Source organism: Artibeus jamaicensis, unplaced genomic scaffold (genome assembly GCF_021234435.1).
Source record: "Artibeus jamaicensis isolate MK-2021 breed Jamaican fruit bat unplaced genomic scaffold, CSHL_Jam_final contig_859, whole genome shotgun sequence".
Taxonomy (NCBI): domain Eukaryota; kingdom Metazoa; phylum Chordata; class Mammalia; order Chiroptera; family Phyllostomidae; genus Artibeus; species Artibeus jamaicensis.
This window is the reverse complement of record NW_026521989.1, coordinates 2,809,201-2,826,627: the sequence shown is the minus strand read 5'-3', so window position 1 is coordinate 2,826,627 and position 17,427 is coordinate 2,809,201. Positions and strand designations below refer to the sequence as shown.

General features: G+C 56.3%; 1 protein-coding gene across 4 annotated transcripts; it reads right to left on the bottom strand.

Annotated features, from left to right (window-relative positions):
• Positions 1 to 389: 389 nt before the first annotated feature.
• On the bottom strand, positions 390 to 16,457 carry LOC119045492 (arylsulfatase D). Of its 4 annotated transcripts, none has more exons than XM_053673430.1 (10): positions 15,836 to 16,200; positions 14,478 to 14,627; positions 13,727 to 13,848; positions 12,583 to 12,705; positions 11,763 to 12,186; positions 10,595 to 10,731; positions 9,095 to 9,232; positions 8,185 to 8,347; positions 6,508 to 6,629; positions 390 to 541 (listed from the first exon to the last, which is right to left on the bottom strand). In XM_053673430.1, exons 1-10 carry the CDS (start codon positions 16,162 to 16,164, stop codon positions 390 to 392), a joined length of 1,860 nt encoding a protein of 619 aa, XP_053529405.1. In that variant the 5' UTR covers positions 16,165 to 16,200. The 4 variants fall into 4 exon arrangements, with proteins under 4 accessions (XP_053529405.1, XP_053529406.1, XP_053529407.1 ...); XM_053673431.1 differs by lacking the exon at positions 390 to 541 and adding an exon at positions 2,496 to 4,118 and having other exon boundaries at positions 15,836 to 16,198; XM_053673432.1 differs by lacking the exons at positions 390 to 541; positions 15,836 to 16,200 and adding exons at positions 4,025 to 6,410; positions 16,406 to 16,457.
• Positions 16,458 to 17,427: the final 970 nt, after the last annotated feature.

Genomic DNA, 17,427 nt, shown 5'->3' with positions numbered 1-17,427 from the left:
GGACGGGGCTGTGGTGCAGGTCACGAGGGGCTGTTTGGCCATGTTTTCACCTCCCGGAGCAGCTCAGTGGGGCTCAGAGCATCTGGCTGACCTCCGCCGTGGCATGGGCTGCGGTGACACCTTCTGTAAGAAGAGGGGTCGCTTGTCATCTGAAGTCAAGGATAGTGTCATTGACAACAGCCACAGGGACACAGGCTTCCCTGTGCTGGGTGGGTGGTGACCAACCCGGAGAAGAACAACCTACCTGTGTCCTGCAGAAAGAGCGTAGCTGCCCTGAGCTACGGGGTCGGGGTGGCAGCAACGGAAAGCTGAGCCGGGGCACCTTTGAGAGGGAAGCAGTCCACTCGAGGAGACTTGGGGTCTGGTTCAGCGACTCTAGGGAAGGGAATTCACGTTGGGGGGCAGCGGTGCCGTGGCTCAGTGGCGTCTGGACTCTGCACCTTCACCATCCAGGTCTGGTTTTGTGTCCTCGGGTCGTGACACAGATGTTCACGCAGACAGATTACGATGGTCTTTCTTCTGGTGTGCGCTTGTGTGCCTTCTGAGAGACCGGAAGGAAAGCTGGTGTTTCACAGAGCGAAGGAATCTGGCTGCCTGCCTTAGTTCTACAGTGACTTTAAATTTCCACAGCGGTTTTCCAATGGCACCGGTAACAAGTAAGTTCCATAGACTACGGAAGCTGTCCCCCATTTTTTAAAAGCATTTGGCTTCATCTATTCTTCCATCCATCCATCTACCTTCCATTTATTTATCCATTAATCATCCATTCTCCTACCATCCATCCAACCACCCATCCATCCATGCACCCAACCATTTAGCCACCTACTAACCCATCCATCCATCATCCATCCATCCACCCATTGTCCATCCATCCTTTTATCATCCATCCATCCATTCATCCATTAACCTGCCCATTCGACCACCTATCCATCCATCCACCTGATACTTATCGAGGTCTCTCTACATGGCAGGCACTGTGACATGTGCCAATACAGGGCAGGACAAGTTCAAGAACATTTTGATGGTCTCTGAATGACACCCATGTAAGAGGTACAGTAACACTGTTGTGAACGATACCAGGGCCAGAGTCGGTACCACACGGTGTCAGGATGACGGAATTGATGCAAGCTCAGTCCCTAAGAAATGGGATGCAACCTGCACTCTCTCTAACACTTTGGTACAGAGAAGGGATTTTTAAAAGTGTTTTATTGTTCAAGAACTATTTCACTGGGGGGGGGAGCGGGCAGAGAGAAGAAGTGTGGGCAGGAAGAGCATTTCGAGCTATATTGGTTTGGCCAGGTGGGTTGAGGTAGGTGACGTGTAGCTTTACAGCAACAAAGGGGAGTGCTTTTCTTTCTCTAACGTCCTTGGCCAAAGCCGGCTGACACTATTGCCTGCTACGTAAATGCCCATGGACGGTCTCGGTGCCGAGGGGTCTCTGTGTGGAAAGGCAAACAAGCTGAGGCAGAACGAGTTGCTTTGGGCCCCCAGTCCTGCGGTGGTAGGCAAACCAATGGTCCTTTCTGGGTAAGAACAGGGCCTTCCGGTTATTAAAAAACGGAACAGTTCTCCTACCAACTCTTTCCACCATCCGAAGAAACAAAAATGGGGCTATGATTCGTGGCAGAAAGTATACCCATTGAACACAGTGATGCGGCCCCGAATACACCCAGGGTGTGAAACTTACTTTGCAGATAAGACACGTTTTCTTATTTTAAAAAAAGGGGGGGGGAATAGTAGCAGTTCCAGAAAACTCCAGTTGTTAACCACAATAATGACCAGGGAAATCAGGAGGTGAAACACAAGACTCAGATGTTCAGGGGAAAAATAAAAAGAATACCACGTAGGGAGCTGGCTGTGCCCTTGAGTGAATTTCCGCACCGGGACTTGTACAAAGCTGCACGGGGAAAATTTAAGTTCATTTTTTGTTTCCTCATTTACATTGTTCTTTACATTCTGCATATAAGTGAAATCCTATGGTATTTGGTCTTTGAAGTATTTCACTGAGCATAATGGGTCCATTTATGCTTTTACACTGGTAAGATCACCTTTTTCATGGCTGAGTAATACTCCATCATGTATATGTACCCAAGGTGTTTTATGTACTTTACTGATGGACACTTGAGCTGCCTCCAAGTTTTAGCTATTGTCAGTAATGCTGCAATGAATGTAGGGATGCGTCTATTCCTCCAAAATAGTAGGGTTTTTTTTTAGATATCCACCCAGAAGTGGGATTGCTGAAGTAATGTCCAGTACAGGGAATACAGTCCATAATGTTGTAAGAACTGTGCTTGGTGCCAGGTGGGGGCTGGGAATGTTGGGTGGATCCCTTTGTAACGCATATGATTATCTAAACACCATGCTATGCACCTGAAAACTAATACGGAATAACATTGAAGGTACACCGTCCCTGGAAACGTTTTTAAAATAAATTTAAATTCAAGAAGGACAGAACCTGTTGAAAACATTTGAGTAGTTTTCCAACTTTGTGTTTAAAGATTTTTTTATTTATTTATCTTTAGAGGGGAGGGGAAGGGAAGGAGGGAGGGAGGGAAATATCAATGTGTGGCTGCCTCTTGTGCACCCCCTGCTGGGAACTGGCCTGCAACCCAGGCATGGGCCCTGACTGGGAATCGAACCACGATTCTCTGGTTTGCAGGCCCGCGCTCAATCCACCGAGCTACACCAGCCAGGGCTTTTCCAAGTTTTTAAGGTTGCACGCGAGTTCCTTTCCCTAGAGATGGTGAGCGTCATCTCCCCGGCACGCGGTCCCTTACCTGCCTGGACGTACACCCTCACACCTGCCTGAGCACCCCCCCTTCATGGCTGCTTCCCGACCCCACTCAGCCCACGTGCCTTAGCTCCCCGGCCTCCCCACGAACCCCAGATGTTGAACTTGTTTCACCCACTGCTTCCTTATTTTCCATTTACGTGGGCCGTTTGGGGAGGGGGGGATTGAAGAAACAAACAGAGGCCACCAGACTTTGGAGCAAGCCGTCTGGGAAGGAAGGGCAAATCTTGTCTCTGCTTCTTGTGGGGGGGAAATTATTGGCAGCAGCTGCCAAGGTGCCCCGTCTCCGAATCATGTCTGTAAGCAGACCACGCGGCGAACCAAGAAACGGCCCCGTCTCCTGTTCAGGGAGGCTGCTGAGGGCCCAGGAAGTGCGGCTGCGGTGCCGTATTGCCGGTTCCGTGCGGAATGGCTGTGGCCCACACCCACCCCCCCATCAGCAGCACCCCCTGAGCTGGGTCCGGTGCCCCTCATTTTCTCCCATTCTCGTCACTTTCCCCCCTACGTTGACCTCCGTTGAGCTCCTCTCCCTGTGTGAAGAACCTCTTGCCCCCAGCGCCCTGTCCAGAAGCATCCCCCGGTGCGTTCCTACAATCGGACCCCAAGCTGACCTCTGATAGGAAATTGGGGACTAGCTGGCACTTTTCTGGGCTGCGATGGAACAGCAAGGGCTGTGCCCTCCCACGAAAGTTGACTTCCGAGATTGGAACGTGTCTGCTGGTGACCAGATGGCACCTGCCTGACGTCCGTGGGATGACGGCATGGTGACCACAGGGCGCCGGGAGGTCAGAGCGCGGGGGAGGCCAGACCGAGAGGCCCCTGCGGAACCAGGTCCACGGCGCTGCCTGCAGCCCATCGGCGGCCCGGGGGGGCCTCGCCTGGCACTCCCTTGGGTGGGCTTGGCTGTGGAAGGCACACGCACACCTTGCACCTGGCGGGGGGGCACCCAAATGAGTGCTGGGCACCGTTAGCCAAAGTGCACGGAAGAAGGAGCAAGCACCAAGCCTCTTCCTCCTCACTGCCCTTGAACCAGGGCGGGGTCTGCGTTTCTCACCCGTTAATGGCCACGCTGGCAGAAGGCCCGCAGGTATTGACTCAACACGCGCGCAGGTGGTGGGGACAAAAGGTCAGGGACTGACAGCGTTTAGGACAGTGCTGGGCACAAACGGTTCCTGGACGTGGGGTGTCTGTCTTCAGTTCTCCTGTGCTCGGCCTGGGGATCGGGTCGCATTGCTGCTGGTCAGGACCAGGCACCACTGACTGCTGCCTCTTTGTCCGTCGGTGGGGGAATAAGGAAGATGTGGTGCATTCACACAGTGGACTATCACTCAGCCATGAAAACAAAAAAGAAATCTTATTATTTGTGACAAGACGGATGGACCTGGAAGGTATGATGCTCAGTGAAATACGTCAAAGAAACACAATTGCTGTCTGATTTCACTTATAGGCGGAACCTTTTTTAAAAAGACCAAACCAGTGCCCTGCCTGGCGTGGCTCAGTGAAGCAAAGGGTCGCCGGTTCAATTCCCAGTCGCCGCACATGCCTGGGTTGCAGGCAAGGTCCCCACTAGGGGGCGCGTGAGAGAGAGGCAACCACACAGTGATGTTTCTCTCCCTTTCTCCCTCCCTTCCCGTCTCTCTAAAAATAAATAAATAAAATCTTTAAATTAAAAAAAAAAGACAAATAGAAAAATAGTGCAATGCACAGGTAAAAAAAGATCAGATGGACAGAGCAGCTGGGGTCAGGAGACATGAGGCCGGGAGAAAACTGGTCATTGGTGGCAGAGTGGCCGCCACCAGATCCCGGAGTCCCAAGGATGCAGTGTCCTGAGCGATTGCTACCGCTCAGACCTGTGTGTGGCCGGCACATTCCACAGTGGGTAAGAGAATAAATGCTGAGCGCTGTCCTCACGAGGGGAAAAGCCTTCTTGCAGCTCAGTAAGAAGACAGATGTTAGCCTCCTGGGGCGACCCCGTCCCAAGGTAAGTCCTTGAACTTACACAGGCTTGTGCATCTGTTATTTCTCAGTGGTGAAAATGGGAAAATAAAGAAATACAACCAGACACAGGGTAGTGTATTGAAGGGGTTCTCACCCAGGAGTGTCCCTGGTAGGGTTTCCGTTTGTACGGAAAGTTATCTTGCTGACTTTTGCAGAGTTGCAAGCTAGCAGGCAACCTGAGAATAAAGGGCCTTCCTAAGTGAGAGGCGGCCCTGTTTATTGAGATCAATAACAGCTACTGGGGAAGCGCTGACTCAGGCAGGAGCCCACACAGGGTCCCCGTGAGGAGCAGACACAAGGGGGGCACCTATGAGAAAGGGGAGGGGACAGGGACACCCACAGCAGGGAGGCGTGGCTGTGGGCGCAGCTGACATGGCATCGTGATGCTGCTTCTCCACAGCGAGTTTCCTGCTCAGTCCTGTGCTCATCTGTCCAGTCGTCACCCCGTCTGCTTTCTTGTCCCCTTAGCACACAGCTCTGTGGGACACGGGGTGGCTTGTGGCCCCGTGCACAGGTCACTTTGTCCTGTGTCAACACCCACAGGGTGGAGGCATAAGATGTATAAGGCACGTTATCGCAGCCTTTAGCCGTTCTGGCTCCCTTTTAAAGGGGTTGCATTTATTATATATAAAGATTTTATTCATTTATCTTTAGAGGGAAAGGGAGGGAGAGAAACATCCATGGGTGGTTGCCTCTCATGCGCCCCCTACTGGGGACCTGGCCTGCAACCCAGGCCTGTGCCCTGACTGGGAATCGAACCAGTCACCCTTTGGCTCCCAGCCACACCAGCCGGAGCTGTGTTTATTATATTTTTATACTCTCTTCTTCCTCCATGTTATGATTCATTTTGCTCTTTAGATTCCTTCATTCTCATGGGTGAATGATGTCCTACTGCCTACATACATATAGACACATGTATGTATAGATATATGTACGTATATAGGTACCACCGTCTTTCCCACGTGCCCCCTGACGGAGCCTTAGGTTGTCTCCATGGCTGGGCGGCCGGAAATAACGTCGGTACGAACTTGAATGCGTCATGCCTTTTCTCCCTGGTGTCCTGGGATCCTGAGGTTTTGTTTCTACAAGTGGGACCACTGGGTCAGAAGGCAGCTCCGTGTTTTGTTTTTGGGGGAAATTCACCGTTTTCCACGGTGGCTGCAGAGTCTGCATTCCCACCCACAGTGCAGCAGGGCTCCCTATTCTCTGCGGGCTGGGTGCTGCATCCCCAGGGCAGCCCCCCTGACGCCGGGAGGTCAGGTGTCTGGGTGGTCTCCGTCCTGGCCGCAGGAGCAGAAAGGGAAGGTCCCACAGCAGGGCTGCAGCCATGGCTTCCAGAGAATGTGGTTCAGGGAGAACTGGGGGGGCACTGGGCTCAGCGTGGCCCTGTGCCTGCGCACCGCCTCGCCCACCCTGGCCACCACCTCGTGGAACCGCGGCTCGGAGCCGGGCGACAGGGGCCGGGTCTCCCCAGGGTCGCTGGACAGGTCAAAGAGCAGAGGCGGGATGTGCTGGGTCACGCCGGCCCCGGAGCAGGGGCACACGCCTCGGCCGTAGCAGGCTCCGGCTCCCTCGGGGTGGAACCGCGGCGTCACGTAATGGACCTTCCACACCCGTCCCCCTAAAGGCAAACGGGCGGTGGTCAGGGCAGCTGGGCCCTCCCCGGAGAACCCTCGGGGGGTGGCAGCCCCCATGGTGCCGGGCGGGCGTGTACTCACGCTCTTTCTCGTGCCAGCGTGCGGCGTGCAGACCCTCCCCGCAGTAATGAAACAGGAACTCGTGCTCCGAGTGCTGGGCAGTGCCCTGCAGCAAGGCCAGCAGGCTGCGGCCGTCCATCACCCTGAGTCGGCAAAGAGACCGGAGGGAGGCATCAGCCCTCAAGGCCAGCGGGGCTGTGCTGTGCCCCTGGGGGACAAACCCCCAAGGCTGCAGGGGCCTCCCGGAGCTGTGATCAGTTTGCAAGCGTCCCAGCAAGGCACACATAGCCCTGCGGAGACTCAGAGTCACGGAGTTTGAGGGCCGCTTGTTACGCAGCACGGTGAGAACGCGCACACACACACACACACACACACACACACACACACACACACACACACACCATTTGACCTGGGATGTGAACACAAAGCCTTCTCCAAGTCTGGCGGCCTCGCCCAGGCCCCTGACTGGAGCACTGAGGTTGCACAAACCTTTTTAGTCACAAGAGACTCCAAGATGCATTGTCACCTGTATAACCAGACGGTCCCATGGCCTCTGGGCCCTTCCTTAGAAACACGGTATAATTAGAAAGACGCCTTCCCGCAGGTAGAAGGCAGAAAGGTAGAGCTTTTTCTGACCACAGACAAGCCCTTGGAGCTACTGTTTCATTTTTCACGGCACCCAGATTGTTTGGGGGGGGGGGCTCACTCTGTGTCCCTGCTGGGCTGGGCGTTTGGGGAAACCTTAGTCTGCGAGTTATGACGAAGGGGCTCTGGGGCCGTGGCTGAGGTCTGCACCCCGTGGACCCTGAACGGTGAGAGCCACCTGGAGAGGGAGGGTGGGCCGCATCCGATCACTTGAAGGCTGTCAAGGTTACACACGGACGCTTCTGGGAAAAGGTGGAATTCAGCCTGCGCCCCCCCACACAGAAATTCCGCCTGAGTCCCCCCAGCCTGCTGGCTGACGTAGGATTGCACTCCATCAGCTTCTATGACTGCGTGCGTTTCTTAAAAGAAGTCTTATTTGATACACACACACACACATATTCCAGTCACCCATCTAGAGCCTTTTGTCTTTCTCTCAACTAATAAGCAAACTAAAAGAAAAAATGTGTTTTTGTGATGGGAATTTGGGGGGAAGGGCACCTCCCATCATCGACAAGCGTATTTCTTCGACCCTGTCGTTGGAATCAAGTAAAATTATGAGCGGAATGTTGAGTTCTAGCCTTGGCCCGGTGCCAGTGGATTCGATGCTTGTCCTCTGCCCCCAAAAGGCTGCAGGTTCGATTCCTGATCAGGGCACATACCGAGGTTGTGGGTTCGATCCCCCGTCTGGGCGCAGGCGGGAGGCGACCCATCGATGTCTCCTTGTCTTTCTCTCTCTCTCCCTCCCTTCCGCTCCCAGCCTATTCTCGGGTGAAGATTAAGAAAACAGACTCTGACGTCTGCTCTTTTCTCTCGTCTGAGAATGACTCTGCCACAGCGCTAACTCTGAGGTGACAACGGAAACTGTGGCATGGGTAGCTTGACCCAATATTTTATTTTAACCTTAAGCTTGACTGCGTTGGGTCACTTCACGTGAGGCTGTCTCCTGCATGGCCTGAGGATGTGGGAATTTTTGCAGGGTTCTCATGCTGTTGGTTTTCCCTGCTAAATGTGGGCCGTGTCCCGAAGGAGGGGTCGGGGTGTCATCTCACGCACCTGTCCCGGGGCACCTGGCCGCCCCCCAGCTGGACCACGGTGGGGAAGACATCCATGAGGCTGGTGGGCTCGGAGACCACCCGGCCGGCGGGCAGCACCCCGGGCCAGCGGAAAATCCCGGGCACCCGGATCCCGCCTTCCCAGCCTGCCATGCCTTTGCCACCTGTGAGTAAAGGACACCCCGTGAGGACTCCCCGGAGACTGTGCAATCTAGACACACACGCCTGCACACGCGTGTCTGAGCCCCACGCCTCGCTGCGTATGGGGCAGCTGCCGTTTCCCAAACTCGGCCACAGCGATGATCCCAAACCTTGTGATGCCCCTTCCCCGGCAGATGGAGTCCCCATCCCTCCCCCCTGAAATCTGGGGTGCCTCTGTGGTCCCCTCAACAAACAGGGCATGGCATGCGTCACTTCAGAACCATGCGTGGGATTCCGTACGAGCCCAAAGTGAGTGGTCTTCCTTTTCTTTCCTGCATGGAGAGGGCCCTGGACCTGGGGGACCTACCTCCTCCTCCTCTCCGGATGCCCCAGCACACCCACCACCCTGCTTTCTTACCCCCCCAGTCCAAATCCTTTGTTTCAAACATGAACCCCTGCCAGGGGCCCTCTGGCAACGGGTGGGGCCCCGTCGACCTCTCGGGGACAGCCCAGTGGTGATGAAGCCCTGGACGACTGGTCACTGGCTCTTTGTAACGCACCCGTAAGAATTAACCAGGTGGCCCCACGCCTTAGCAACTCCAGGCACAGAATTTCCAGCGAGCGTAAGATGGTGGGAGAGGTTTAAACAGGGTCCCCCTCCACACTGGCTTCTCCACGCGCGTCTTCACGGTGACGCTGTTGCCGTAGTGACCGACGACTCCCCACGCCGCACCCACAGAGGCTCGACCCCTCACGCCCACCGGTCTTACCTCTGAATATGCCGTTCCACCCCCCCAGCTGACCCAGGGCTCCGTCCGTCGCCTCCAGATGTCCTCCGTGGTCCGAGGTAAAGTACGTGAGCGTCTTGTTTTTCAAGCCGTTTGCTTCCAGCGCGTGGAGAAGTTGACCTGCATGGAAAAAACGGGACTTTTCGGGAAAAGGTAACCAGGAGAGAGCATCGGTACACGGGACACTTTTCCCCCTGTCGGTCAAAGGCACCAGTTGCTAGCCAGGCACCCGAGGGACCCCAGTCCCCCGAGATCGCAGGGAGGAATAGGAGAGGGACATGTGGGGACGCCTCTCCCTGCCCTGATGCCGCAGGACTGAGATCTCACTTGCAAAGAGGTCGACAACTCGGAAAACAGAATAAACGCAGGGAGCCGGCAGGCTGCCGATGGCGGGTTTGGACGGTGCCGTGGCTGCGTGGCTATACACCGACCAGGTGGAGACGGGCTGAGAAATTGTGATTTTAAGGGTCCCCGTCCACTGAGGATGAAGCCAGGTCTGTGAGCATCCGTGGGTGCTGGCCTTTGGTGGCCTAAATGCATCAGGGCAGAGCTGTCTGCAAAGCACATGGTGACGTCCTCAGGGGACACTCCCGTGGGCTTCCGCGTCATGGAACGTCGAGGTGATAAACCCCAAGGAGATTCGCAGCACCGACAATGCCGGCTGCTGTATCATCCTGCCTCTAGCTCTCCTGTGCTGAGGTCATTTGCCTCGTGCGGCGTGAACGCTGCTGTACACAAAACCCCTTTGCAAAGGAGCCGGAGCCGCTGGCCTGAGGAGCTGCCTCACACCTCGGATTTGTCCACCCTGTGGGTGTTAAGACAGGACAAAGTGACCTGTGCACGGGGCTGCAAGCCCCCCTGTGTCCCACAGAGCTCTGTGCGAAGGGGACAAGAAAGCAGACGGGGTGACGACTGGACGGATGAGCACAGGACTGAGGACGAAACTCGCTGTGGAGAATCAGCGTCACGATGCCATGTCAGCTGCGCCCACAGCCACGCCTCCCTGCTGTGGGTGTCCCTGTCCCCTTCCCTTTCTCATAGGTGCCACCCCGGTGTCTGCTCCTCCTGGGGACCCTGCGTGGGCTCCGGTCGCCTCAATTTGAAACCCTTTCATTTTGAGGTTAACAGTGTCATTTGGTGCCATGATTGTAATGCCTACAATTTGATAACACTCTGCAATCTCCTTGGCCTCTTGAAGCCATAGAAGGAACATGATTTTGGCCCCCGATCCCGAAAGACGGCATTATGCTTCCTTTTCCATAATCTCTCGTGCTGGCTTTAACTCACAGACTTTGTGGAGGGAGGCTTTTTTGCTAAAAAGTAGACAAAAACATCCAACATAGCAAAGTAGCCCGTGAGCGACCACGTGGAAGAAGGTTCTCGAGACTGGTTTTCCTGGTCTCCGATTCCCCCCGAAACCCGATTCACAGCGGCACGGCCGACCGGTGAGCCACGAGCTCGCCGCGTCCTGCCTGGACTTACCCACGAACCAGTCCATCTCTTCCACATTGTCGCCGTACAAGCCGTGGCGACTCGTCCCCAGAAACTCTTTGGTGGTCACCAGGGGCACGTGCACGTGCAGTAGAGATACAAACAGGAGAAATGGCCTGTGCTTGTTTCTGGAAGGAGAAGAACGCCCTTCAAATATGATGGCCCCCGTGTCCACGCTGGGGGACCCGGGACGTCCGCGCAGAGACTGGAGTCTGGGACACCCATCCGTGGGCAATGGGCAGTGCCTCAGGCCCATGGGCACCCACGGCGGACTTGTGGAATCCCAACGAGGCTAAGGAGACGCAAATGCTCGGAGAAGCCGTGCTGTCAGGAGACACACGACAGGAGGGTCAACGTCCCTAACCATCAGAAAAATGCACATTCAAGCCACCATGAGACACCACCTCACTCCAGTCGGAATGGCCGTCGCTCATCCATCAGCCAACAGCAAGTGCTGGCAGGGGTGTGGGGAAAGGGGAGCCCTCCAGAAATCATACATGGAACTGCCTGATAGCCTGCCAATTCCACCTATGGGTGTTTATCTGAAGAAACCGGAAACGCTGATTCAAAAAGGTTTATGCACCTTTATCGTCACTGCAGCGATATTTACAATCAATCACTGGGATCTGGGAATAACACAAGTGCCCGTCAAGAGGTGAGTGAATAAGGAAGATGCGGTTCACATGTACGATGGAATATTACTCAGCCATGAAAAAGAACGAATCCTTATCTCTTTGAGACAGCTTAGGGGAGACCTACAAGGGCATTATGCGGAGTGAAAGAAGGCAGACAGAGAAAGACAAATACCATCTGATTGCGCTTATATGTGGAATCTACAAAACAAAACGGAAACAAACTCCAGGATACAGAGAACAGACCGATGGTTGCTAGACAGGAGAAAGGTTGAGGCTGAAAAAAAGGGTGAAGGGATTGAGAAGCATAGATGGGCAGCTACAGAACAGTCGCAAGAATGTAAAGTCCAGCCCAGGAAATCCACTCAATAATATTGTCATAACTATATACGGGGTCAGGTGGGGACCGGGAATATCGGGGAGACCACTTTGTGAGTTCCATCAAAGCCTAACCACTATGCCGTACGCCGGAACGTAAGATTTGAACTCTATCCGAAAACAAAGAAAAAAACAGGTGGTTGAATCACCTTTCCATGTAGGCTATGGCTTCCTTCAGCAGGAGAGCCGTTGTCCTTTCCAAAACCATGGGCTGCTCGGTGACCTCATAGCCCCTCATGAGGATGCAGTTCCAACGCCGCACGAACCCAAAGCTGGCGAACCAGGAGGCGAAGAACAGGAGCAGGAGGCTGGCCGCTGCCAGGACGGCCCTCCAGGGAACGGACAGGAGCCCGCAGGCCCTGCCCACGGCCACCGTCACGATCCCCCAGGCCACCCACTGGGTGTAACGCCACAGCTGCGCCCTCAGGGCTGCGTCCACCTCGGGCGGCCGGCCGGGCTGGCAGTCGTTGACCAGGGTGAAGGGCATGCCGTAAAAGTAGTCAAATCCGTGGCGCAGAGGGTGGTGGCAGTGGTCCCCCCGGGTGGCGCAGTTGACACCCTGGTGCCATTTTCCTGAAGAGAGAAGCAAAAACGCTCAGTGAAAAAGACCTCCCTGGTGAGGTCTCGTGTCAGAAACACAGCACTCTGTCTGCTCATGTTGGACATTCCGATGGCGGCTAAGGTGTGAAGCGGCCAAGTTTGAAACTGGAGAGGAGGGTGAGGGAAATCTGGAGGACAAAGAGAATGACGAGGCTTTGAAAGAGAACGCCAGGAGATCAGTAAGTGCCGGGAGAGACACGGGCCAACCCACCAAGGTTTTGAAGGAAAACTCCTCGTCCCTGAGAAATCCCAGCCCTGGACACAACCCAAGAGAACGGGGACAGATCGGGCGCCGACCTTTGGTTCCGCCCTGTGACGCGTTCCCCTGGGAAGAGCAGGGGTCCTTGTAAGGGCACCGCACCTGCCTACCTATCAGGCCTGTGGCGTAACCTTCCTGCTGCAGGATTCTCGCAAACGTGGTTTCGTTCTGGGGGAGTCCGCCCGAGCCCCCGTTCCACTGGAGGGCCCGGTACCCACCGCTGGTGTCCATGCCTGTGGAGCAGAGCAGAGGGGACATGTTTGGTGTCTGTGGGCAGCTGGGGGCACTCTCGCTGGGCGTGGGTGTGCATGCCCCTCCAGGGGCCACTCGGAAGGGCCTGGAGTTGTGTTTGGCTGTCACGGCTTGGGGGGGGGGTACGCATAGCATCTGGTGTGAGGAAATGTCCTGAAGGGCATGGCGGCAGACCTGCCAAGAGAATCCCCCCGGCCCCCAAAATCAGGAGTGCGGACGCAGAGAGTCTATCATCTATCCTCATCTATCCATCCATCCATCATCTATTTTTTTTTTGGCATACTGGACGACATTCCAACCAACTGGGCCACCGGACCAGGGCTTGGTGCAAATATTTAAATACAGAACACATCCCGGTCAGCTACCATGAAACTTTCAGCCCTTCTCCATTTCCACCTATCAAGACGTTTCTCATGACTCCGTAAAACACAGGAATTTGGTAAATTACAAGACAATAAGTGGCAGATTGGGTTTGTACCGTTCTCCTTGGATCTCAGCCATCGTAACCTGATTGTTAAAATCAATCCATCCATCAGTCAATCAGTTGGTTGGGTACCATCCCTTAAAGCAAAAGGTTGTGGGTTCGATTGCTGGTCAGGGCACGTGCCTGGGTTGCGGGCTCAGCGTCGGTAAGGGTGCCTAAGGCAGGCAACTGATCAATGTCTCAGCCACCAACAGAAATCTCCCTGTCTTTAAAAATCAATAAATGCAGCCCTGGCTGGTGTAGCTCAGTGGATTGAGCGTGGGCCTGCAAACCAAACAATCGCGGTTCGATTCCCAGTCAGGGCACATGCCTGGGTGGCAGACCGGTTTCTGGCAGGGGACCCACGAAAGGCAACCATACATTGATGTTTCTCTCCCTCTTTCCTTCCCTTCCCCTCTAAAGATAAATAAATAAAATGTTAAAAAAATCAATAAATGCAATCTCAAAAAAGTAAAAGTAGAAAATAAAATGAGGGGGCGCAGATGTGCCCGTCTTTGGCCAGTGCCCCCGACACCCACCTGATCTGAAAGAGTGTCTCCCGGTCAGGAAGGCAGCCCTGCTCGGGGTGCAGAGGGGGGCGGCCGCCAGGTGCTGGGTGAGCCTCACGCCTTCTTCCGCAAGCCGGTCGATGTTGGGCGTCCTGAGCAAACCACACACCCGTGTCACTGTCACGACGGGGAGGGGGCACCCGGCTTCAGCAGCTCCTTGCACTGGAAGGCCTTTGGAAGGGACCTTCCTTGGAAATAGGGTCTTTGCAGGTGGGGTGAGGGAAGGATCTGAGCGGAGGTCGTCCTGGGTCAGAAGTGACAGAGGGGGAGACACAGAGGCAGAGGAGAAGCCATGTGGAGACGGAGGCAGAGACAGGAGGGATGTGGCCACCAGCCCGGGGTCACCTGGGACCCCCGGACCTGGAAGAGGCAGCTGGAGGGGACTCTCCTTGGAGCCTGTGGAGGGAGCCCAGCCCTGGGGACACCTGGCCCTCAGGGGCCCAGCTCCGGGACAGTGGATGAATGCTTGTGGTTTGAATGCACCCTCTGCGTGGTCAGTTGCTAAGGCAACGAAAGGACACACCCACCCACCCAACACTGTGCCACAGTGTTGGAAAGGTGTATGTACTGTTTTACTTTGGAAAAATAATTCTTTCAGCGTCGAGATCGGATACACTGGGCAATCTCCTATGTTCCATAGACAGATTTTAAAAAGCCTCGTCAGCCAGACGCGCGTGCACACGCCACAGACCCCACCAGGACCAGCAGGCACATCGTATACCTCAGGGTGCGGTTCCCATAGCAACCAAGATCCCCGATGCCAAGGTCGTCCGCCATTATCAGTAGAATATTCGGTTTCGAGGCATCGGCTGTTTTGAATTCGCAAGTCCTCAGAAGCAAACATACGGTGAGTAGAGCCGGCCCGCAGGCCCTGGAGAGAAACGCAAACGGCGGGCATGAACGTCTCTACTTTGGGAGGAAAAGTCGCCTTTTCAAACCAGCTGGCAGAGCAGGCGTGCGCTTTCCCTGTAATTTAGGGATTTAACGAGGGATTGCATCTACCGTTGGCTTCCTTTTGTCGTAACTGCTTGCAGAACGACATGCACCGCGCGGAACTCGAACAAGCCCGCTGCGCCAAACTTGGGTTTGTTTTTGAATCGGACCGCTGCTTCCCGCCGCCGCGTAACTGCGCTGCACACGCCTCGGTCAAGGGCGGGTTAGGAGGGTGAGCGCACGCCCTCAGGGCTGGCGCCTCCCTTCGTCCGAGCGGAGAGGCCTGGTGTCCCCCGAGTTCCGGGGGCGCCATGATGCAGGCGGCCTCGGCGGGTCGTGGCGGAGGGACGCTTACGTATTAAAATGATAAGTGTGAAATTACAAGCACCGCAGACAAGACCCGGAGACTCCGTACGGCTGTTACGACCAAGTAGATACCGCGCGGCTTGGAAACGCGCGTCACCGCGCGCTCGCGGCGCGCGCAGGCGGCCCTGCGTAAAGGGACTTGGCGCGCACGGGGAGGATCCCGGGCTCTCCCCGCCCTGTAACCCGGAGGCACTTGGCGAAAGTGTGGCCGGAGTCTGGGCTCTAAGCTCCTACGTGTCCTGAGGCCCCGAGCACCTCGGTTGTCCCGGTGGGGTCTGGTGCGACAGCCATTCGGAGACTCGGGGCGGGACCAGGCGTGGCCAGAGAGTTGGGTGTCTTGGGGAGCCTTGTGCGTTGCGGATAGAGGGGCCGCGAGCGTCTTACTGTTGCGGGGTCGGGGAGAGGGGGGGCGGTGGGGACGGGCCGGGTGGGGGGCGAGTGTTGGAGGGAGGTCAAGCCGCACTCCGGGGGCGCTAGGTGGGGGCCGCGAGGGCGTGTCTTAGACAGTGGGGGAGGGCCCAGCCCGGCCTTTCTCTGTCTCCGCTTTTCCTGTTCTCCTCACCCCTTGGGGCGGGGCTTTGTCGCCGCCTCCACGTTTTTTTTTTTCTTCTTTTTTTGTGCCGGATCTGGGTCGAGAAGGGCCCCTAGGTGTGTCTGGATGACTCTAAGGCACAAACACAGCTGCTTTTCCCGGGGACCCACGCTCGCCGTGGACTCCCCTCCACCCCGTGCCCCCAGCCCCAGGCCCCAGCGGGGGCTGCGTCCCGGGGTCCCGCGCACCTGGAGGCCACTGCGGCGCGTCCCCTCCGCACCATCGGTCCTGTGGCGAAGCGCGGCGAGCCAGATGCCCCGGACCTTGCCCGGAGCCCTCTGCGCCAGAGTCCCGCCCCCGGAGCTGTAAAATCTGCCTCCTTAATCTGCTTAATCTGCTCCTGGGCCTCTGGGTAACTAATCTTTGAAACAGGTTTTCCCGGGTCCTGCGGGTTCCTGCGGCCACCCCGGGTGACGAGGGCGAAGGAGGAGGTGACGAATACCAGGCTGGGCTTGGGCACGGTGACGACCCACCGCCCCTCACCTCGGCCCCGAGGACCGATTCTCCTTCCCTCCATTTAAGGAAGGGAATGGGAAGTTTCCCAGTGGAGCCAAGCCCCCCGGGATGCAAATTCACTTTCCCCGGGTCCTGGCTGCCGGACTTCTAGTCTGTGACCCAGGGGAGGGTGTGTGTGTGTTCGTGTGTTCCATGTCATCTGGCTCAGCGGGGACCGAGTCACCCACCGGGGTCTGCCTGGCGGCCCTCATTCACGTCCCTGCCCCCACGAGCTATGCTCGCGTCCCCGGCGACGCCTGTACCTTTGCCATTCAGCTCTGCGTTTGAGGATCCGTGTTTACTGCAAGTGCGTGTGGCAGGGGGTGGGGGCAGGGGAGCTCCGCCGCCCTCAGCGCCCTGGGCGGGTTTACTGGAAGCGCGGTGTCTGGAGCGCTTCCTAAATCCACGGCGTTGGAATGCCCGTCACTGGGGCCAGACATTCTGTTGGGAGAGATGTTTGCCTCTTGGCTGGCAGAATGAGTTCGCTGGGGGTTATTGGGATGACGGTGTAGCTGCGTTCATTCTTGGGCATTCTTGATTCCCCCTCCGTCCGGTTACCAGCCGCTGTTCTCCATGAGGGACGGACGTCCCGCCTGGGGTCTTTTTTTCAGCAAGTACCACGCAGGTGGGGACAATAACTTGAGGCCCAGAAGGGATGGAGGGTGCAGAAAACCGGGACTCACATATGGCTGGGAATGCAGGCGGTTGGGGCCGAGTGCAGGTGGGCCCTTTGGTGCAATGCCATGTGGGAAGGAGTCAGGGTTGCCCTAAATCGTGCAGGGAAGGGGACTGGGGATGCTGGGGGTGGTCACGTGCATTTACGAATGGCAGACAGACGGGGTGGCAGGAGCTGGAGCCCCCGGAAGTTCTGTCTGGGGTGGGGGAGTTGTGTGGATGGGGGAGGAAGAACGATTTGCATCCTGTGGGTCTGAATTCCCTTTAAGAATGTAGGGACCGTGATGGGTCCGGAGAGGGCAGTGACCAGGCACGGCTGGGGCTGGACAGGCCAGAGCTGGCAGCAACCGGCTGGCTCCACCTCCGACACTTAGGGGTGGGCACGGAGCTGGGGGTCCTGGGCTGCTTGCTGGACCGTCGCGTGTGTCTTTGCCCCAAAGAGGAACCCACTCTGGGTAGAATTAGCCGGAGGCCCAGGTGGGCAGCCCCGAGAGCCTCCTTTCCTGGAGGCTGGGGTTTGGGTGTTTTGAGGGGAGAGTGCTTGAGGGCAGGGGGGGGGCACCTTCTCGTGGCCTGGGTTTGAGAACGGCCAGGAGTAACTGCTTCATGC

Bases quoted from the DNA above. Each gene is read 5' to 3' on its own strand.
- LOC119045492 (XM_037140260.2), bottom strand. From the start codon at position 16,164: ATGGAGGGAAGGAGAATCGGTCCTCGGGGCCGAGGTGAGGGGCGGTGG. The intron at 8,348-9,094 runs GTAAGACCGGTG...CTTTACTCACAG, and splicing joins GTGGAACGGCATATTCAGAG to GTGGCAAAGGCATGGCAGGC. The intron at 6,411-6,507 runs GTGAGTACACGC...GTTTGCCTTTAG, and splicing joins ACGCTGGCACGAGAAAGAGC to GGGGACGGGTGTGGAAGGTC.